The sequence below is a fragment of the Alternaria incomplexa genome (genome assembly GCF_024043165.1).
Source record: "Alternaria incomplexa strain BMP 0042 chromosome Unknown scaffold_6, whole genome shotgun sequence".
NCBI classification, from domain to species: domain Eukaryota; kingdom Fungi; phylum Ascomycota; class Dothideomycetes; order Pleosporales; family Pleosporaceae; genus Alternaria; species Alternaria incomplexa.
This window is the reverse complement of record NW_026249855.1, coordinates 1,632,376-1,648,693: the sequence shown is the minus strand read 5'-3', so window position 1 is coordinate 1,648,693 and position 16,318 is coordinate 1,632,376. Positions and strand designations below refer to the sequence as shown.

General features: G+C 53.4%; 4 protein-coding genes and 1 non-coding gene across 5 annotated transcripts; 1 reads left to right on the top strand and 4 right to left on the bottom strand.

The window, feature by feature from the left end:
* Positions 1–4,848: 4,848 nt before the first annotated feature.
* J4E90_005116 lies at positions 4,849–4,937 on the bottom strand. Its single transcript has one exon. It is a non-coding gene; the product is annotated as a tRNA-Asp (tRNA).
* Positions 4,938–5,343: 406 nt separating this feature from the next.
* J4E90_005115 (uncharacterized protein) lies at positions 5,344–7,063 on the bottom strand (the record flags this gene model as incomplete). Its single annotated transcript, XM_051434673.1, has 2 exons — positions 5,344–6,824; positions 6,874–7,063. The coding sequence occupies 2 exons, from the start codon at positions 7,061–7,063 to the stop codon at positions 5,344–5,346; spliced, it is 1,671 nt and encodes a 556-aa protein (XP_051291929.1).
* A 1,162-nt stretch (positions 7,064–8,225) lies between these two features.
* Positions 8,226–8,810, bottom strand: J4E90_005114 (uncharacterized protein; the record flags this gene model as incomplete). The annotated part of the gene is made up of 3 exons (XM_051434672.1): positions 8,226–8,594; positions 8,669–8,675; positions 8,806–8,810. The coding sequence occupies 3 exons, from the start codon at positions 8,808–8,810 to the stop codon at positions 8,226–8,228; spliced, it is 381 nt and encodes a 126-aa protein (XP_051291928.1).
* A 1,005-nt stretch (positions 8,811–9,815) lies between these two features.
* J4E90_005113 (uncharacterized protein) lies at positions 9,816–12,072 on the top strand (the record flags this gene model as incomplete). Its single annotated transcript, XM_051434671.1, has 3 exons — positions 9,816–10,124; positions 10,170–11,516; positions 11,572–12,072. The coding sequence occupies 3 exons, from the start codon at positions 9,816–9,818 to the stop codon at positions 12,070–12,072; spliced, it is 2,157 nt and encodes a 718-aa protein (XP_051291927.1).
* A 340-nt stretch (positions 12,073–12,412) lies between these two features.
* J4E90_005112 (uncharacterized protein) lies at positions 12,413–16,218 on the bottom strand (the record flags this gene model as incomplete). The annotated part of the gene is made up of 2 exons (XM_051434670.1): positions 12,413–16,189; positions 16,213–16,218. The coding sequence occupies 2 exons, from the start codon at positions 16,216–16,218 to the stop codon at positions 12,413–12,415; spliced, it is 3,783 nt and encodes a 1,260-aa protein (XP_051291926.1).
* Between the last annotated feature and the right edge of the window lie 100 nt (positions 16,219–16,318).

The window sequence follows — 16,318 nt, the reverse complement described above, 5'->3', positions numbered from 1 at the left end:
ATGAATGGTGTACCTGTTCACGATGCCATGTGCGCCGCTGCATTGTTTCGTGCTCTTGGCGACAAAGGGGATCGGGCATTTATTGTCAAAATTGCAAGTTTGGATTTTTGTCGAGATTTTCGGAGCCAAAAAAGGCCATTGGTCGCTTTGGAAATCAGTGATGGAACGCATATCCCATATGCGCCTCGAGCTAGCGCTTTGAGATTCCTCCATTTGCACGAATTTGTGAGTCTCCGATGTTGACTTGAATCTTTGCCCTGACCACTCTTCAATTGGCAGGTCCTCATCACAGAATTGTGCAACTCGGAAGAGTTCCATTGCGGCTTGGAGTTGCCTAAGGTTCATCCAGATTGCGATAAGGAATATCTTCTTCGCATCCTTCAGAATGTACTTCGCGAGTCTTCTGTCGTCTTCGCTAGACTCATACGGTTGGATATCCATGAGCTTGAGCATGTGTTGGGTTCCGCTGTCCTCATCTGCTTCGATTGCCGACCAAATGCGTTCGAAGGCGTCTTGGGGGAGGAATTGTTCGCCGTCTGTTTTGTCAAACTTGCTGACTCTCAAGGACACATTCATTGCTTCGTACAATTGTGTCGCACAGTTGCACGTGTCTGAAGAGAGTCCTTGTTCGAAGTCTGTCATCGCCGCTTCTTGTGCATCTTTGGGCTCGCTTTCAGTCTCCTCTTTGCCGTCTGCAGACATATTTTCCGTTCAGACCGTTTTTGATTTGATGTGCTGCTAGTTCATAGGCTGATGTGAAGTCAGGCGTAACCATCTAGGTAGTATCGGGATTGTGGAGACACGAAATCTCAGGCCCCAACGCAACCATTTAAGCAGCGAAAGAACTTCGAATCAGCTTTTGCGGCTCATCCCCTCCTTGGTATCGATCTGCTGGCAACTGAACCCGCTTCTACGAATTTGCAGAGGGACAACGACCCCAGTCGGGGGCTGCAGGGATCCTGGCATGATGACAGCTACCTAGGTATTCTCTCACCGGTGCTGTAAGCAATGAGGCTCTGTTCAGCAAATTGGAGGTCATAGATAAGATCTCCAGACGGACATAGATTACTATATGCGCGCGTTGGTGATCGGGCGCGCATGCGCAATATTGTGGCTGGACTGGGTGTGCGGCGGCAACGTTTAAGTGGGTGTTATGGGATTTAAAAAGAGGCAGCGGGAAGGCAGAATGGGAGGGCGGCTGGTAAGCGGCACGAAGTGCGTCCCGTGCGGCAATTGTGGGGTCTAGGCTGGAGGTCCTCCAGCCATCCAAGCCATACACCACAGCCAATCTACCGCTGTTGGTGGTTCGCAGCTAGGATAAGCGAGCAGCAAAGCGTCCCGAGGTCATGTCACAGAGCGATCAGGCTAGCCAGCTGGAAGTGCAGAGGATCCATGTCTTGACAACAGATAGGCCGAACGAAAGTATATTTCACAAACAGTCTTTCGTGGTTCATTCGCGGGATATACCGTTGCTCGGGTTGAGGAAGTATCTTTAATGTGAATTAGTTAGGTATAGCACAGTGTTTGACGAAAAGTGGCTTACACAAGATTACACAGTGCGATTCGGAGGAACGTTACACAGCTGATGAGCGCGGTTTCAATCGGGCAGCAGCAGCAGCAGCCAAGATGGGCGAAGAGAACAGATCCCCGACATTATCTCACCATAAGCGCAAAAGTCATCGTCTCAGCGATCTGATTCGAGGCGTGGGTCGTCACAGAAGGGGTCATTCGGAAAGTGCCCTCCTCTCCGCTACAATACCGACAGAATCTGAGGACGAGACGACTTTACTGAGGACTCGCTCTGCCACTCATGCCACCTCACCAGATCGTGAGAGAGCGGAACGTCGACCTCCTGTGTTCGATCCATCTCGACTATATGATCAGCTTCGAGCAGCCTTAACACGCGCGCCTCGCAATAATCAAGATTTCCTTCCGATGCGCAATTTAGACGATCTTGTGACGCAGACGTCAGTAGATCGTGAACTGTCAAGAAAGGCAGTATATCTTCCGACGAAGATTTGGCGGCGTACCTTTCGGTTATCATTTGATGTTAGGATCGATTTGCCTTTGGAGGAAGAGGGTGTACAGAACGAGCAGGCGCGGCGTTCCTATGATGGCACTAGAGTGCCACCTGAAAGAGCATGTTACAAACAGATTTTCGCAGTCCTTTTGTTCATAGGTCAGCCGAGTAGAATATGGTCTTTCGTTGACCAACAAGTCTCGGATGCCGACCTTCCTCTTGGCCCTGGGAATGATATCTTGGGACTGCGGCGCAACTTGCCACGCAAGTGCCTCATATGGCCACGCGACAGAAGTCGATTCCTCAAATGCCAGTGGTGGGTTCTTGCACCCTTTTTCTGGGGGCTAGACGGCAGAAAATTCTCACATCTCAAAGCGCCGAAGGATCTAGTCATTCCGTTCACATCTTGGGAGGATACGGGTCGTGAAGGTGGGTTCGGGAGAGTATACAAAGCTAAGATCCATCCCCATCATCACAACTTCGACAGAACGAAGGTAAATGAACATCGACATTATGTGTTATAACTAAGTTAATCTTGTCTAGGCTCCCAATAATGTGGTTGCGGTAAAACAGATGTTTAAAAACAGCCCAGGGGGCGTGAAGGAATTAAAGGTGCTCCAGAGTTTCAAAAAGCCGCGACATGCTCACGATCATGTGATATCACTACTGGCGACCTACGAGCAAGATGAGCACATTTTCCTGATTTTTCCTTGGGCCGAAATGAACCTTGATCAGTTTTGGGCAAAAGACCCTCGATCGTTTTGTAACGATGCGGCACTAGCTACCTGGCTGCGGCAACAATGTTGCGGTCTAGCTGGGGCGGTCTCTTACATGCACAAATACCCAACCTACTCGGGAACATTTGTACTTTCCACGATCACCTCCGCAGTATCAGAGACTGAAGATGTGCCAAGTCGCTCACAATCGGTTGGATCCGTCGGGCAGCGGGAGTCCAAGATTCTGCTTGGCCGGCACGGAGACATAAAGCCGAACAACATTCTTTGGTTTCCCCATACATCTTCTACTGAATCGTCAACCCCGAACTTTGGCACTTTGCAACTATCTGACTTCGGAACCGCGCACTTCAGCGACAAAGAAGGTATTTCGGTGAGAAACAAGATAATCATGCCTTGCTCAGAGTCGTATCAATCACCCGAGTGTCGACTACCGCAGGGTATCATCAGCCTCCAATGCGATGTCTGGGCACTTGGATGTGTGTTTTTGGAGTTCGTGTGCTGGTACTTTGGTGGTCACGAGGACCTTAAGGTCTTCAGGCATGAGCGAAAATGTGAATCTGGTACTGGGAGTCCATGCTTCTTTCGTATCAACTGCGAAGAGAAGTTGGGGAAACTCTCCGCAGAGCCTAACCCGCCTGTGACAAAGGTCAGTGCATATATACTACCGTCACGTAGCGAAGGCTGACGATCGTTTGCTAGATGGTCCAGGAGATGCGAAACAAGAGTAAATCCAAACGCGAATTACTCGATGTCTTAGATGTCGTCGAGAAGGACATGCTTCTGATCCACAGTAACTCGCCTGATATGAGGCGCAGCACTGATGGCACCGACATTGCTGCTTCCTCAGACTCTCTCAACGTGACACAGCAAGCCGGACATGGGCGACGAAGTAGTGTGGGTAATATCGCCCGCGACCTAGGTAAGTTCTGACTGTACGAAGTGCATGTGAGACATGTACTGACTTCGTACCTCTACCTCTGCAGGCTCAACATCTCCCTCTTCGCAAGAATAGACGTCTATTCAGACCCGCTAAAAAAGGTCGAGTCTGGAAGCTGGGACGAGGCATCCGCGCCTGTGTCCGCGACTCCCGAAAAGGGAAACTGGAAGGTTACTGCGGTGTGTCTGGGACTGCGGTTTGTGACTATGGAGGAGTATCGTGTATACTCTCCAGTGTTTCCTGTTTAAGGGATTCGCGCGACCTTCCTCTCAATGTGCTGCAGGTTGGGAGTTTGATGACATCGATGCGTGCCAGCGTTTGGCAGCTGGGAAAGGTGGCCGGCAGGTCCAAGCAACGCAACTGTGCCACGTCTTTCCAAGGTTGACGGTGGTTGCTTTTACATAGCGTTGTCGTGTTGCGTCTGGCATCTGCGGACCTAATAATTAATGCGCTTCAAACATAGATATCATGCAGGTTTCGTAAGAAGTACAGTAGTCCAGATGTCGCGTAGGTGATGGTTGGGGACTCGCGATGCAGGCGGCCAGGCGGGACACCTCCGGCCGGGGCTCCCCAAACATCGCGCTGCCGTGTCCCTAACGCGCCTGCCTGAACCTCCGGATGTATCTAGATTCCACCCAAGTCCAGACTGAAGAAGCACATGTATCTCCCACGAAGCGCACAATTCTAGTCCCCAAAAGCACCATCTAAATAGCATATACCTAGTCTTCTGCGTCTTCCACCTCGCATAACACACTTGCGCGGTCCACGGGTCGCTGCCCATCCCAAAACCACGGACCAAATCCCCCCCAAACACCCTTCCAACAAAAACAACATACCACATCCCATGTACATAATACACTTCTTATGCACCCTTAGACTACAAGCCCCTAGCTTCCGCGGTCTATTTTCAAACCCGCGGACCTAACCGAGCCACCAAGTCGACTTTATTGCAAAAACAACATTTGACATACCGCATACACTTCGCGTGCATCCCAAGACTACTCTAACACTATTATACACTATGCCTCGCTTCCGCGACATGCAAAAAGCATGTACATGATCACTAATCACGTGTCAGCGCCGACTACCCAGGTCTGCAACGTCACATCTACCTATGGGTAGGCACGGGGAAGTAGGAAGAGCAAAAAGGAAAGCTCTCCAGCGGGGAATTGAACCCCGGTCTCCCGCGAGTTGTCTTTTGCAAGATGACAAGCGGAAATACTGACCACTATACTACTGAAGACTGATCAACTTGATAGTTGAGTAGGTGGTTGATGGCAAAACGCGAGACTTGTGCACTCATAAACTTAGGTTTTGAAGTGCAGTGGCACTGGCGCGTTCGTCTCTCCGACGAGCTCAACCTACTCAAGTCACTCTTAGATGACGTTATTGGTGTGGTGAAAATTTGTGTGGTGGGGGTCTTTGGGCCGCGGCGGCGATTGGATCCGACTCGAGTCATCTGCGGAACCCAAAACACAGCACGATGTCAAGTGTAGCATTTCGACAACAGTCTACTATGCAGCCATATACCCCCCGAACAGCATCACGCTCATCACACAAATGAACTCAGTATGCAAATGAGGTATGGTGGTATCATTTAGATTTCCATTTACACATCCCTTAATTCATAACATCTTCCTCAGGCACATCTAAAACTGCATGCTACCCATACCGAGACCCCTCCTGTAAATCGTTCCGGTACCAGTGAAGTTACCAGTCTGCGTAACAAAGTTCTCAGTGCTGCTAAAGTCCTTGATATGACCAAGAAGAATCTCCAACATGCGGTACGCGACACCAGGCGTGTAACCAGGCAGCTCGTGACCAGCAAGACGGGCAGTGTAGAACATCATACCGCGCTCAGCAGTCCAGTAGCCCTGGTAACCAGCACCCGCAAGCGCACCACCGTTGTACTCTGGGTGGTAAGGAGCGTACAGAGGGGTGGTGGGGTACTCGGAGAGACCCTGGGCGCCGTTCCAGGTCATGTTCTGGATGGCGAAAAGGGTTCCGTTGGTGCTGAGGAGCATGTCGAGGTCACCGGAGCCGATGATGGTGTTGTTTGTGTACTCGATGACGCGCTGGAGGACGCCGTTGTTGGCGGGGCCGGGGGATTGGTCGGAACCTTCGTCGTCGCCGTTGCCGAAGACGTTGGTGTTGGTGCACTGGAGCCACTCGGTGCTGACGTTGGCGTGGAGTGCCATCTTGACGTCGGTGCGGTTGAAGTAGATCTCGGCGCCTGGGGGCGAGTAGTCGCCGGTGTTGACTATGCCGAGCTGGGAGTATGGGTGCGGGCATGTCTCGGTGATGTGGTAGATGTTGAAGCAGGGGTTCACCTCGAGGATAGCGGAGTAGAAGTTGTCGAACTGGTCGCACGTGTAGTTCTCCGAGCTGTACGGGTCGGGGAGGACGGGGAAAGCGCCCTGTGGTGGGGGGAAGGTGAAGTACTTGTCCATGTAGTCGGTGTAACCGCACTCCTTGTGGTGCTGGGTGATCTGCTCCATGAACGTGTCGTTCAGGAAGAGCAGGTTCTGCCAGAAGTTTACGAATGGGAGGAGGACAACCTGCTGCTGGATGGTCTCGTCACCAATGATGGGGTCGTTGATGGAGATACCGGCAAGGTTGAAGTACTTGTCATCGTCGGCAGTGATGAAGCTGTCGGCAATGTAGGGGACGTAGTAACCAGCGTATGACTCTCCGGTGATATAGGTCTTCCAGTTGTAGAGTCCGAAGAGATCAACGAAGCTCTTGTAGAAACCACGGAACTGATTGCCAAGCTCAACCTCGTCGGTGATGTTGGGAGTACCTTGCGAGTATCCAACACCTACGGGCTGCTCAACCCAGAGCATGTTGGTGAGGTTGGTCCATGAGTAAGGGTTCTGGACTGGGGCGAGGGTGCCAGATTCCCAGGTGAACGGGCCGTTCTCCGTAAGGAAACCGCTGAGCGAAGAGCATCCTGGGCCACCGTTGAGCCAGATGACAACTTCCTCGGGGGTCTGAGCCTGAGTGGAAGGGAAGAACCAGAAGAAGAGCTTTCGCGTCTCCTCCGGATCATCCGAGATGGGCAGCAGACCAGCGTAGCTCTCGCCAATGTCGAAAGGAACCTCTGGAATACCAGTACCGTTGACGGCGAAGGCTATTGGCTTATCAGTCTGATGTATCACAGTATGACAATGAATACTAACACTCAGTCTTGTTGGTCAAGAAGAAGCTCTCGGCACGCCTCTGGATCTCGGGATGCTTGAAAGCCTCTCCCGGCATACGCCTCTCGACAGCAGGCCTGACCTTCTCAAACACACCACGCTTGTGTGGCGAGCTTCCAGCAAGAGCTGTAGAAGCACACAGCAAAGAACCAACCACTGAAAGGAGCTTCATCTTGGAATTGACTGATGAAAGCGGCTGTGAGCTGGCACGGAAGAACCGGGCCCAAGGCGAGTATTTGAACGTTTGCTACGTGACGGCATTGCGGTATACAGACCCTTGCGCTTACCCCGGAAGAGCAGGAGGTTGGCGGAGGCATCAGCAAGGCTCGGTAATAAACCTCGCAAACGCCACTTTCCGGGTCGTGCAGGGCATGCTATCGCGTTGAGATTTGTAGCCGAAGGGCGAGCACCAACGAGGTATGCGAGATGACGCAGTGCAAACAGAAGCACAACCTTAGGCACCTTCCTGAAGCAGGACTACACGAAGATTAGACCGAGATTTTCGCATGATGTTTGGCGTTGATTCGCCGCGGCTCTGTTTAGTGCATTCGATGTGCCCAGACCAGCTCAGAGTGTAAGCCTCGGAAGCGGATGCTTGTCGAGGCTTGGTCAAGCTTGTGGAGCGACGGACGATAGCACGGTTACCGTAGGTACATTGACGAGGACAAGCGGTATTTCTCCCGTATGTCTTCGTAAAGCGAATTACGAAAGATTCATGTTGCTATCGCATGGCGGTGACCGTGATAGTGACGGTTTTGGTACCGCGCCGCGTGGGCGCGTCATCAGGCCCAAGTTCAACCCGACAAGGCGGGCCGAAGCTTGTTAAACTTCAGGGTACTGTTGAGGCGGGGAAATGAGAAGTCAGCAACACGAGTTACGGAACTCAAGGTCAAACGTCATGGGCCGAATGCGAAGTCTAAGTGTTGCGCGTTTTTGAGGTTGTTAATATGAGAAGGGCCACGCGGGCGAACCGAACCGTTGCTGACGGTCGCGTGTGCGGTCGTGGCGGTGTTGCCCGGCAAGGCTATGCTATGGCCAGCCCTTCTTGTAGCTATCCCTTCATCGTCGGTACCCAAACGCCAACCCTAGCATGTCGAAGTTGGAACGATGCGCATCGCAATTGATGGCCAACAGAAGGTCTGTAGGCACCGGAACTGGCATGATGTCGTTGCCCAAGACATGTAGTGGCCTTTGACATGCGCACGCACCTCGTGAGGCGTTGGCCTTGAGCAACGCCATGCGCCACCACGCGCCGCCAACAGCCTTTCCCACCTGACTACATGCGTGTCGGATGGCGTGGTTTCTATCTGGCTTGTCTATGCTGACAGCTTGTTCTAATTGTCCACAGGCCGCAGGAAGTTCATATCATCGAGTAGTTCTCTGGCATCCTCTGCCTTGTCTTCTTCCTGCTTGTCTGCGCCCACGCCGATGCTCAGATCCACTAGTCCGTCTGCAGGCGGCGAGAACTGGCGCAGCTTGACGCCGCTCTCAGTAAAGATCTTGGCCGTCTGGTCGTCCACGAGGTAGCCTTGGTTATAGACCACCTCACTGATACCAACCTGTGTAATCTTGACGCTGCAGGTCAAGCAGGGACATGTATTGCAGTATAGGATGGCGTTCTCGCCGATGCGGTCACGGCCGGCTTCGAGCAGGGCGTTTTCTTCGGCGTGCAGGCAGAGGCAGGTGGAGAGACCAACGCCTCCCTGTGCGGCGTTGTTGCAGCGGGGGCCTGTATGTTGTTAGTCTGTGTCGTGGGGATTCCTGAGTGTGAACGTACATCCGCCCTCGTTGCAGTTGGTCATGCCACGTGGGGTACCGTTGTACCCGGTGCTAATGACACGCTTCTCCCGTACTATGCAGCAACCGACTCGTCGCTTCATGCAGTTGCTCCTGCGCGCTGCCAGGTCTGCCAACTGCATGAAGTATTGATCCCAGCTTGGCCGTACGCGGGCCTCGTCCATGAGGTCCAGGAACAAGATGGCACTACGCAGGGAAGCCATGTCGGACGACGAGTTAAGTAGCTTCAGCTGTGCTCTCTGACAGAGGGCGCTTAGGCCTGTTCTGGGAGCAAACAAGTGCTTGTCATTGCGTAGAACGAACTCCTCGAGAGTAGGCGGTGTGTGGTCCGTGGCAGCACATCGGGCCTTGAACCGCTGCCATCGCACACTGACAGGCGCGTCGACGCTGACGAGGAGGAAGAAAGGACGCCTCAGCAGGGCATCAACGACCGTTTCGTCCCATATGTCCGTTGTAACGAATCGTTCTCTCCATCTCAACGTGACGAAGTCGAGTAGCGAATCGATGCTCGGGAAGGTATGCCGTGCGTCTACGGACGACTTGACCGGCGAAGGGACACGTGTGTTGGAAGCTGACTTCTCTTCTGGGGGCGTCTCAGCAGTTCGCGCCAGGCGTAGGCGGATGAACTGGTGCTCCTCGACGAGGTACGAAGCTATCGACGACTTGCCCGCGCATATTCCTGTACCCTGTCAGCCTCGTCTCATATAATCTCGGACGGTGCTTGCCTCCGCACAATCCAATAAGCATAGCGATAGATGTCGTCTAGATGTGCTGTATCCTGGGAACAGCAAGGGCGGACTCGTGGATCGAATCTCGGATTGCTAACAGCGGGTAAGCGCGTGGTCGGCTGCAGGAACGCGTCTAGCGTGGCGGGGCCTCGCTCATCGATCGCTCAGGGCTGGACCCATGACGGCGCGCGGGGTGAAGCGTGCGGCTGCCTCAGCATCACTGGGACATTCACTGTCACATGCAGGCGCCCTTGACAGCTGCACGTGTATTGCTTTTGCTCGTATGACTGGCATCATCATTGCCTGCTAGGACACATCCCCTGCATACTACATCTCCGCCTCGCCACGCATCCTCACTCCGTCTCATCGCAACCCCACCATCTGCTATTACCGCCCACCATGTCCACCCTCAAGTTTGCGCCCTGGCTGAGTGATGTCGACGTTCAGTTCTATGCCGCTCTCGCACACATCAAAATCAACCATGACAAACTCGACGATTCCGCGCGCAAGGTGCTCGGGCTGTACGAAGTCCGTCCTGGAGAGCACTCGTCGCGATCTATGCGAGTACAGATACACCCGAATGCGCTGACGTCGGACGATACCCCTCCAACGTTCTGCCGCGCCGAAGGCATCATCAAGAACTGCAACACCATAGAAGACTACAAGAGTCTCGATCGCGCCGCCATACTCGAACGATGCGCCCAAACAGTACGTCCAGCATCTCTCCCTGCGATCAAAACTGACGCGGCATAGATATGGGATGCTATCCACGACGGCTCGATATACGAATGCCCCTCCCTCCTCTCCTCCTTCACAGCCATCATCTTCGCAAACCTCAAGAAGTACAAGTTCACATACCACTTTGGCTTCCCCGCCATACAGTCAGATCCACCGTGGAAGCAGATTGGGGAGGCAACAAGGCTACACTCTAGGGAGACTACATACTTGGTAGACGCGGTGCAGACGTGGCGATATAGCTCAGACGTCCGCCAAAGAGGCTTCTTCCTAGCCAAGCGCATACAAGGTGGCGGAGATCCAGAAGAGAGGCCAAAAACGCCCGTCTCACCCTTGGAAGAATTTGGATACACATGGTCCATAGGCAGACTGGAGGCCTACGAAAAGGGCTTCTTCGACAAGGTGGATAGCAAAGATCGCTTCATATGTTTCGCCGACCCCTCCACATACGAAACCAACCCAGGCTGGCCCCTTCGCAACTTGCTCGTGCTGATGCGGAATCGGTGGCACCTCAACGACGCTCAAATCATGTGTTATCGCGACACCCACACACGACGTGACCACTCCAACTCGTTGATCCTGCAACTACGGTCAGACCCAATACCCGAGGCAGTGCCCACCTCCGAAACACCAGACACTCGCCCACAGACACCCAAGTTGCCCAAAGTAACGGGCTGGGAACGGACAGAATCAGGCAAGCTGACATCGCGCAACGTGGATCTTTCTGAATACATGGACGAGCGCAAACTGGCAGATCAGGCTGTGGACCTCAACCTCAAGCTGATCAAGTGGCGGATAGCTCCTACCATCGACCTGGACGTCATCAAGAACTGCAAGTGTCTGTTGCTCGGAGCGGGAACATTAGGCACCTACGTCTCAAGAACGCTGATGGGATGGGGTGTAAGAAAGATCACATTCATCGACAACGCCACAGTCAGCTTCTCTAACCCCGTACGGCAGCCTCTCTTCAACTTCAACGACTGTTTACAAGGCGGCGCAAAGAAAGCCGAAAGGGCGGCAGAGGCTCTGCAAGAGATATACCCAGGCGTTGACGCTCAAGGGCACGTCATGGAGGTACCGATGCTGGGTCACCCAATGACCGATAGCGCAAAGACAAAGGCCGAGTTTGAGAAGCTACAGCAGCTGATCAGCGAACACGACGCCATCTTCCTGCTCATGGACACACGAGAGAGTAGATGGCTGCCGACCGTCATGGGCAAAGCCTACGGGAAGATCGTCCTCAACGCCGCACTAGGCTTCGACACCTACGTAGTCATGCGCCACGGCCTGAAGACAACGCAAGAAGGAAGGGGAGAAGTAGAACTAGGATGTTACTTCTGCAACGACGTCGTTGCGCCCGCAGATGTAAGTTCCCTTATCCCATACTTCTAGATTCACACCGCTAACCCCAATAAAACAGTCCCTAAGCAACGCGACCCTCGACCAACAATGCACCGTAACCCGCCCCGGCGTCGCCCCGCTCGCCTCCTCCCTCCTCGTCGAACTCCTCATGTCCATCCTGCAGCACCCCTCCCAAGCCCGCGCAGCACCCCCCTCCATCCAACCCAAAAACAACACTCCCCCCACACCCGCACCTTCACACCCCGCTCTCCCACCACCCTTCCAACACCCCCTCGGTACAATTCCCCATACGATAAGAGGCTACCTATCCACCTTCTCGAACCTGCAAGTCGAAGGCAAACCCTATGACTGCTGCTCTGCGTGTAGCGATAGGGTGCTCGAGGCGTATAATAAGGATCCTTGGGAGTTTGTGGCTAGGGCGCTGAATGAAAGGGGTTGGGTTGAGGAGATGAGTGGGTTGAAGGAGGTGCAGAGGAAGGCTGATGAGGCGGCGGCGGATATGGATTTTGAGGAGGAAGAGGACGAAGGGGGGTTGGATGAGGAGGGGGAGTTGCTGTGATGGGATGGGATGAGAGAGAAGAGGTGGATTCAACATCAGCGTTTTTCCTTTGTAGTAAAATACCCTGTTATTGTGTATTTGTATTTTTCGGAGTATGCTTATAGAGACGTGAACACGTAAAGATGTAACTGCGATTGATGCCAGCAAAACTACAAAATACCGGGCATATACCATACCAAGTAGCCAACCGAACAGCAAAACCGCCCAAAAGCCCCCATATCCCATCAAAGACCATCCAATTACCCAACCCCATGTCATGCATATCCACCCTTACGTGTATCCAAAGAGTCCCGTCGCCATATCCCTGTCGCGATACATATATCTCTACATAACAGTGTGGTCACAAAAACGCAGGCGTATCCTCCCTAACCAACACCAGGCCGCCCCTCAGACTCTGCTTTCCCGCACTTCCACCCGGCGACAAAGCATTCTCACTCTTCCTCTGCCTTAAGAATTTGTCGGCCATTCGCTGACCTGGTGTTACATTGCCATCCCTGCCTCCGTTCCCAGGGCTTTCACCACCAAGCACACTCTCGATTCCTCTCCCAACAGAAACTCTGGTCTCGGGATACGGTTCCTTACTCATGGCCAATGAGCTGGTCGAAGTTTTCAGTGTTAGTGCTGGACGACGGAGCTCTGAGCCAGGAAGTGGAGAGTAGTTGTCCATGTCTATGACAGTCGGGCGACCGGTGTTGTTGGAGCCGCGGAGGTCGAAGGCGCTTCGCGGTCTACGAGCGAGTTTCTCAGGGGACATGGGCCGTAATGTTGCGCGGATACGGGGACGGAGGGGCGTTACTATTTCTGCTGAGCTGGTATTCTTCTTTGCCGATGGTGTTTCAAGGGTATGAACGTTGGTGCTGGGTGAGTTGCGGCGGGGCGTACACAGTAGTTGCTGGGAGTTTGGTCGCGTTGATAGACCTAGCGGGGAGATGGCGGAGCTTTCGTGACTGCGGAGGGACGGAGGAGTGACATTCTCCTTGCGTGCGGGGCTCCTCTTTAGGTTAGTGATAGGTACGCGCTGTGTAGTTTCGTTCGTGGCTGGGGCGTATGTATTGGTGGTAGCTTTGGGATCAGGTGTGGACTTGGGCGAGGATTGGGGTTTGCCTGGCAGATTTGACTCGGTGGCCGATCCAAGGACGTTACTACTGGAGCGTCGACCAGTATCAGGAAACGAGAACCGGTCATTTCTTGAAGGCAATTCTGGCGTTTCAAAAGCCGGACGCGATCTAGATGCGTGGCCTTCGGGTGTTGACAGTAGATGCTGCCTGTTCGAAAGAGACCTTGATTCGGGCTGAGAGTATTTGATGAGCTTCTTAGTATCACCAATCTGTCGAAGTAGGGTCTGATTGCCGTCGCGTGTGCTGGTGTGCGACGAAGAATTCTCCGCATCTAACGTCGCAGCACGTGCATCATCGTCATCGCGACGCTTGAGATCTTCTGCGCGAGTAACAGTCACTCCAGTGTTATCATTTGTATCCTCGGCACGCGGTCGCGGCGTGGAGATATCGAGCGATCCCCTAAGAACCACCGTCGTGTCTTCGTGTTCTGTGTGCGATGTACGGCTCGAATCTGGTCTGACTTTCTTTGATGGAGTGGTATACCGATCATGAATTCTTAAATCTTCTTGACTGGTAAGCTCCATACCAGAGATCTCATGCGACAACCAAGCCCTCCAGTCACGACTAGTCCGAGTAGGTTCGCGACGATGGGGAGAAGGCGTCCCCACAACGTAGCTTCTTATTGACCGACTAGTTGAAACGACTGCTGAGCCGCCATCCTGAGATTGCTCAACCTCACCAGGCCCTCCGAAAGACATTACACTGTCATTAGGAAGGATGCTGACGCCATCTGTGTTTCGTGAATAGATGCTGGGAGACATTGGCGTCATGGCAGTGTGAGAAGCTGGTGATACGGATACTCTAGGCGAAACAGGCAGTCTTCGTGGGAATTGACCAGCCATGCCACGAGCGCCCGGTGCAACTTCTTTGTCATCTTGAACAGCCGGTTTCGTGAAGTCATCAGTCCGGTGAACAAACGATGCGACATCGTAAGTTCTGCCAGTTTCACGCGGGAACTGGACGTGCTCTGCCCCATCCAGAGGAGTCTTCCAACGGTCTTTAGCTCTCTCTACACGCTTCTCGATTTGCGATGGCGTTGGAGTAAACATCTGAACGGCACAATTGCGCTCAGCTCCATCACTATCGGTCTGTGTATCATCAGACTCAGGCGTGCTGCCTGCCGAAGGCATCGTTTCCTCTCTTCGATTTACTCCTTTCGTGCCATCCACACGACTGATAGGGCCTGGATCAGGTGATGAGTGTTGTCCGATGGGTGTGACTGTGCGGATGGTGGATCTGATCGCCCGTCCAAAAGATCTGATCGTGCTGGTCTTGCTCTGAGTGCTTTGGGACGTGGCCGGTCGTCGTGATGGTGGTCGCTGTTCTAGATCGATACTGCTACGAAGGTTTCGACTTCCACTGGAATGCAACTCTCGTGTATGAGAGAACAGCTTGGTAGTACTGGACTCAAAAACATCGCTTTCTGCGCCTGGTGTTCGTTTGGCGGGGCTTGAAGACTTTTGTGATTTTGACGATCCTATCTCTTTCATCAATGCAGAAAAGACGCGTTTGGGATCGACAGGCGTAAGTGACTCTTCAGTGAGGATCTCCATGGGCATGGGATCGCGGAAAGCAGCGAGAGGTGGGAGAGGCAGAGACTTCCTTCGCGAAGCACCCGTAGATGCCGCACGGTCTGCCTCGCTCCCAATGCTATCTTTAGACTCATGGATAACGGTCATTCGCTTCATGGCACGTTGTGTCAGCGTGTCGCTGGTGGTAGTAGTTCCCCAACTTGTAACTCGAGAAGCTGATATGTTCGCAGCATTAGCTTCGCTGTGAAGACTCCGGTTACTCCGTGCACTTCCAGTGCTGTTGCTTCTGGATCCAGATCGTAGAAATGCGGGGTAAGCGCCTTCAAGTGACGGTGTCCGAGCACGAATGCGTTTCAATGTTTCTTCGTTAGGCGGAGGAATACTGAGTCCTTCTTTCGCAGTGGGTGGACTGTAGTGCGCAGTATGGAAGTAGTCACGGCTGGCATCGATCTGCTGAACAGGAAGAATGGTCGACTTGCCCGACGTGCGCCGAAAGACCTTCTTGATCTTGCTTTTGAGGGAGCCAGAAAACGATCTCTTTTCCTTGATTCCCTGGGGTGGCACGAAGTCGCTCAAAGCAAGATCCACCGTCGACTCGTCGGGTGTTTGCTGATAATTCGTAGAGAACGATTGCGCTTCCGACGCGACACGCTTGCCCTTATCATTTCCTTTGTCTTGTCGTTTCTTGAAGGGCGCTAGAAACATCGACGGCTTGTGCTTCACCGCCTTCTGCTGAAAGTCTTGTAGATACTCATCTCGTACTTTGTCAAGCGTAGTGTCAGGTCCGACTGTGACCGGCATACGCGGGCCTGCCAGTGGTGACGGCCGAATCGTTCGAGAGGGTAGAGGTATGGGCGAGGGTTCTGATACCGGGCTGATGCTTGCTACAGGTGGTGTTGTAAGATACTTGGACGGCGGCCGAGCAATCGGTGATCCCGTCTGAACACTGCTTGCGTAGTACATGGAACGCGCCTTCCGTATCTGCTGCGAGGTAATTGAGGATGAAGCACTCTGCCTGAAGGACTTCGGTTGGGAACTAGGTCTAGCATTTTCGCTGAACGTGATCGAAGGCTGCGTCGATAGATATCGCGGTATGGAAAGCGACCCATGAACGCTGGGAGTAGGATAGAAGGGCGGGAATTGCTCTGTGTTCTGTTCCATAGAGTCCGCTGAAGCTTGAGACAGGCGTTGAGCACTTCTCGTCTGCTCGGCCGTCGGACGCTGCAAAGACCGGAAGCTCGAGTCGCGAGGAGGAAAGTGGCTGCCCTGGGAGGTGAGAGACTTGCGGCTGGCGTTGCTCTTCGATCTCGCCAGCTCGACACTGCGTTTTGCATTACGGTCTGCCGCATTTTGAGCCTGCGCACGAGCAAAGGCAGCAGTGGCTGCAGCCAGGGCCTGCTGTTTGATCGCATCTAGATCCAGCGGTTCGGCGATGGAAGTGGGACGTTTGTGGACGGTCGAGGCAGACTTAGACCGGCGGAGTCGGGTACCTGCATCGCTATTCGCACGAGCAAGCATCGGAGTGGCAGGATAAAACTGTGGTTGCTGGAGTAGTGTGGTAAGAGGGTGCGGCCAACTTAGCGAAGCAGTGCTAAA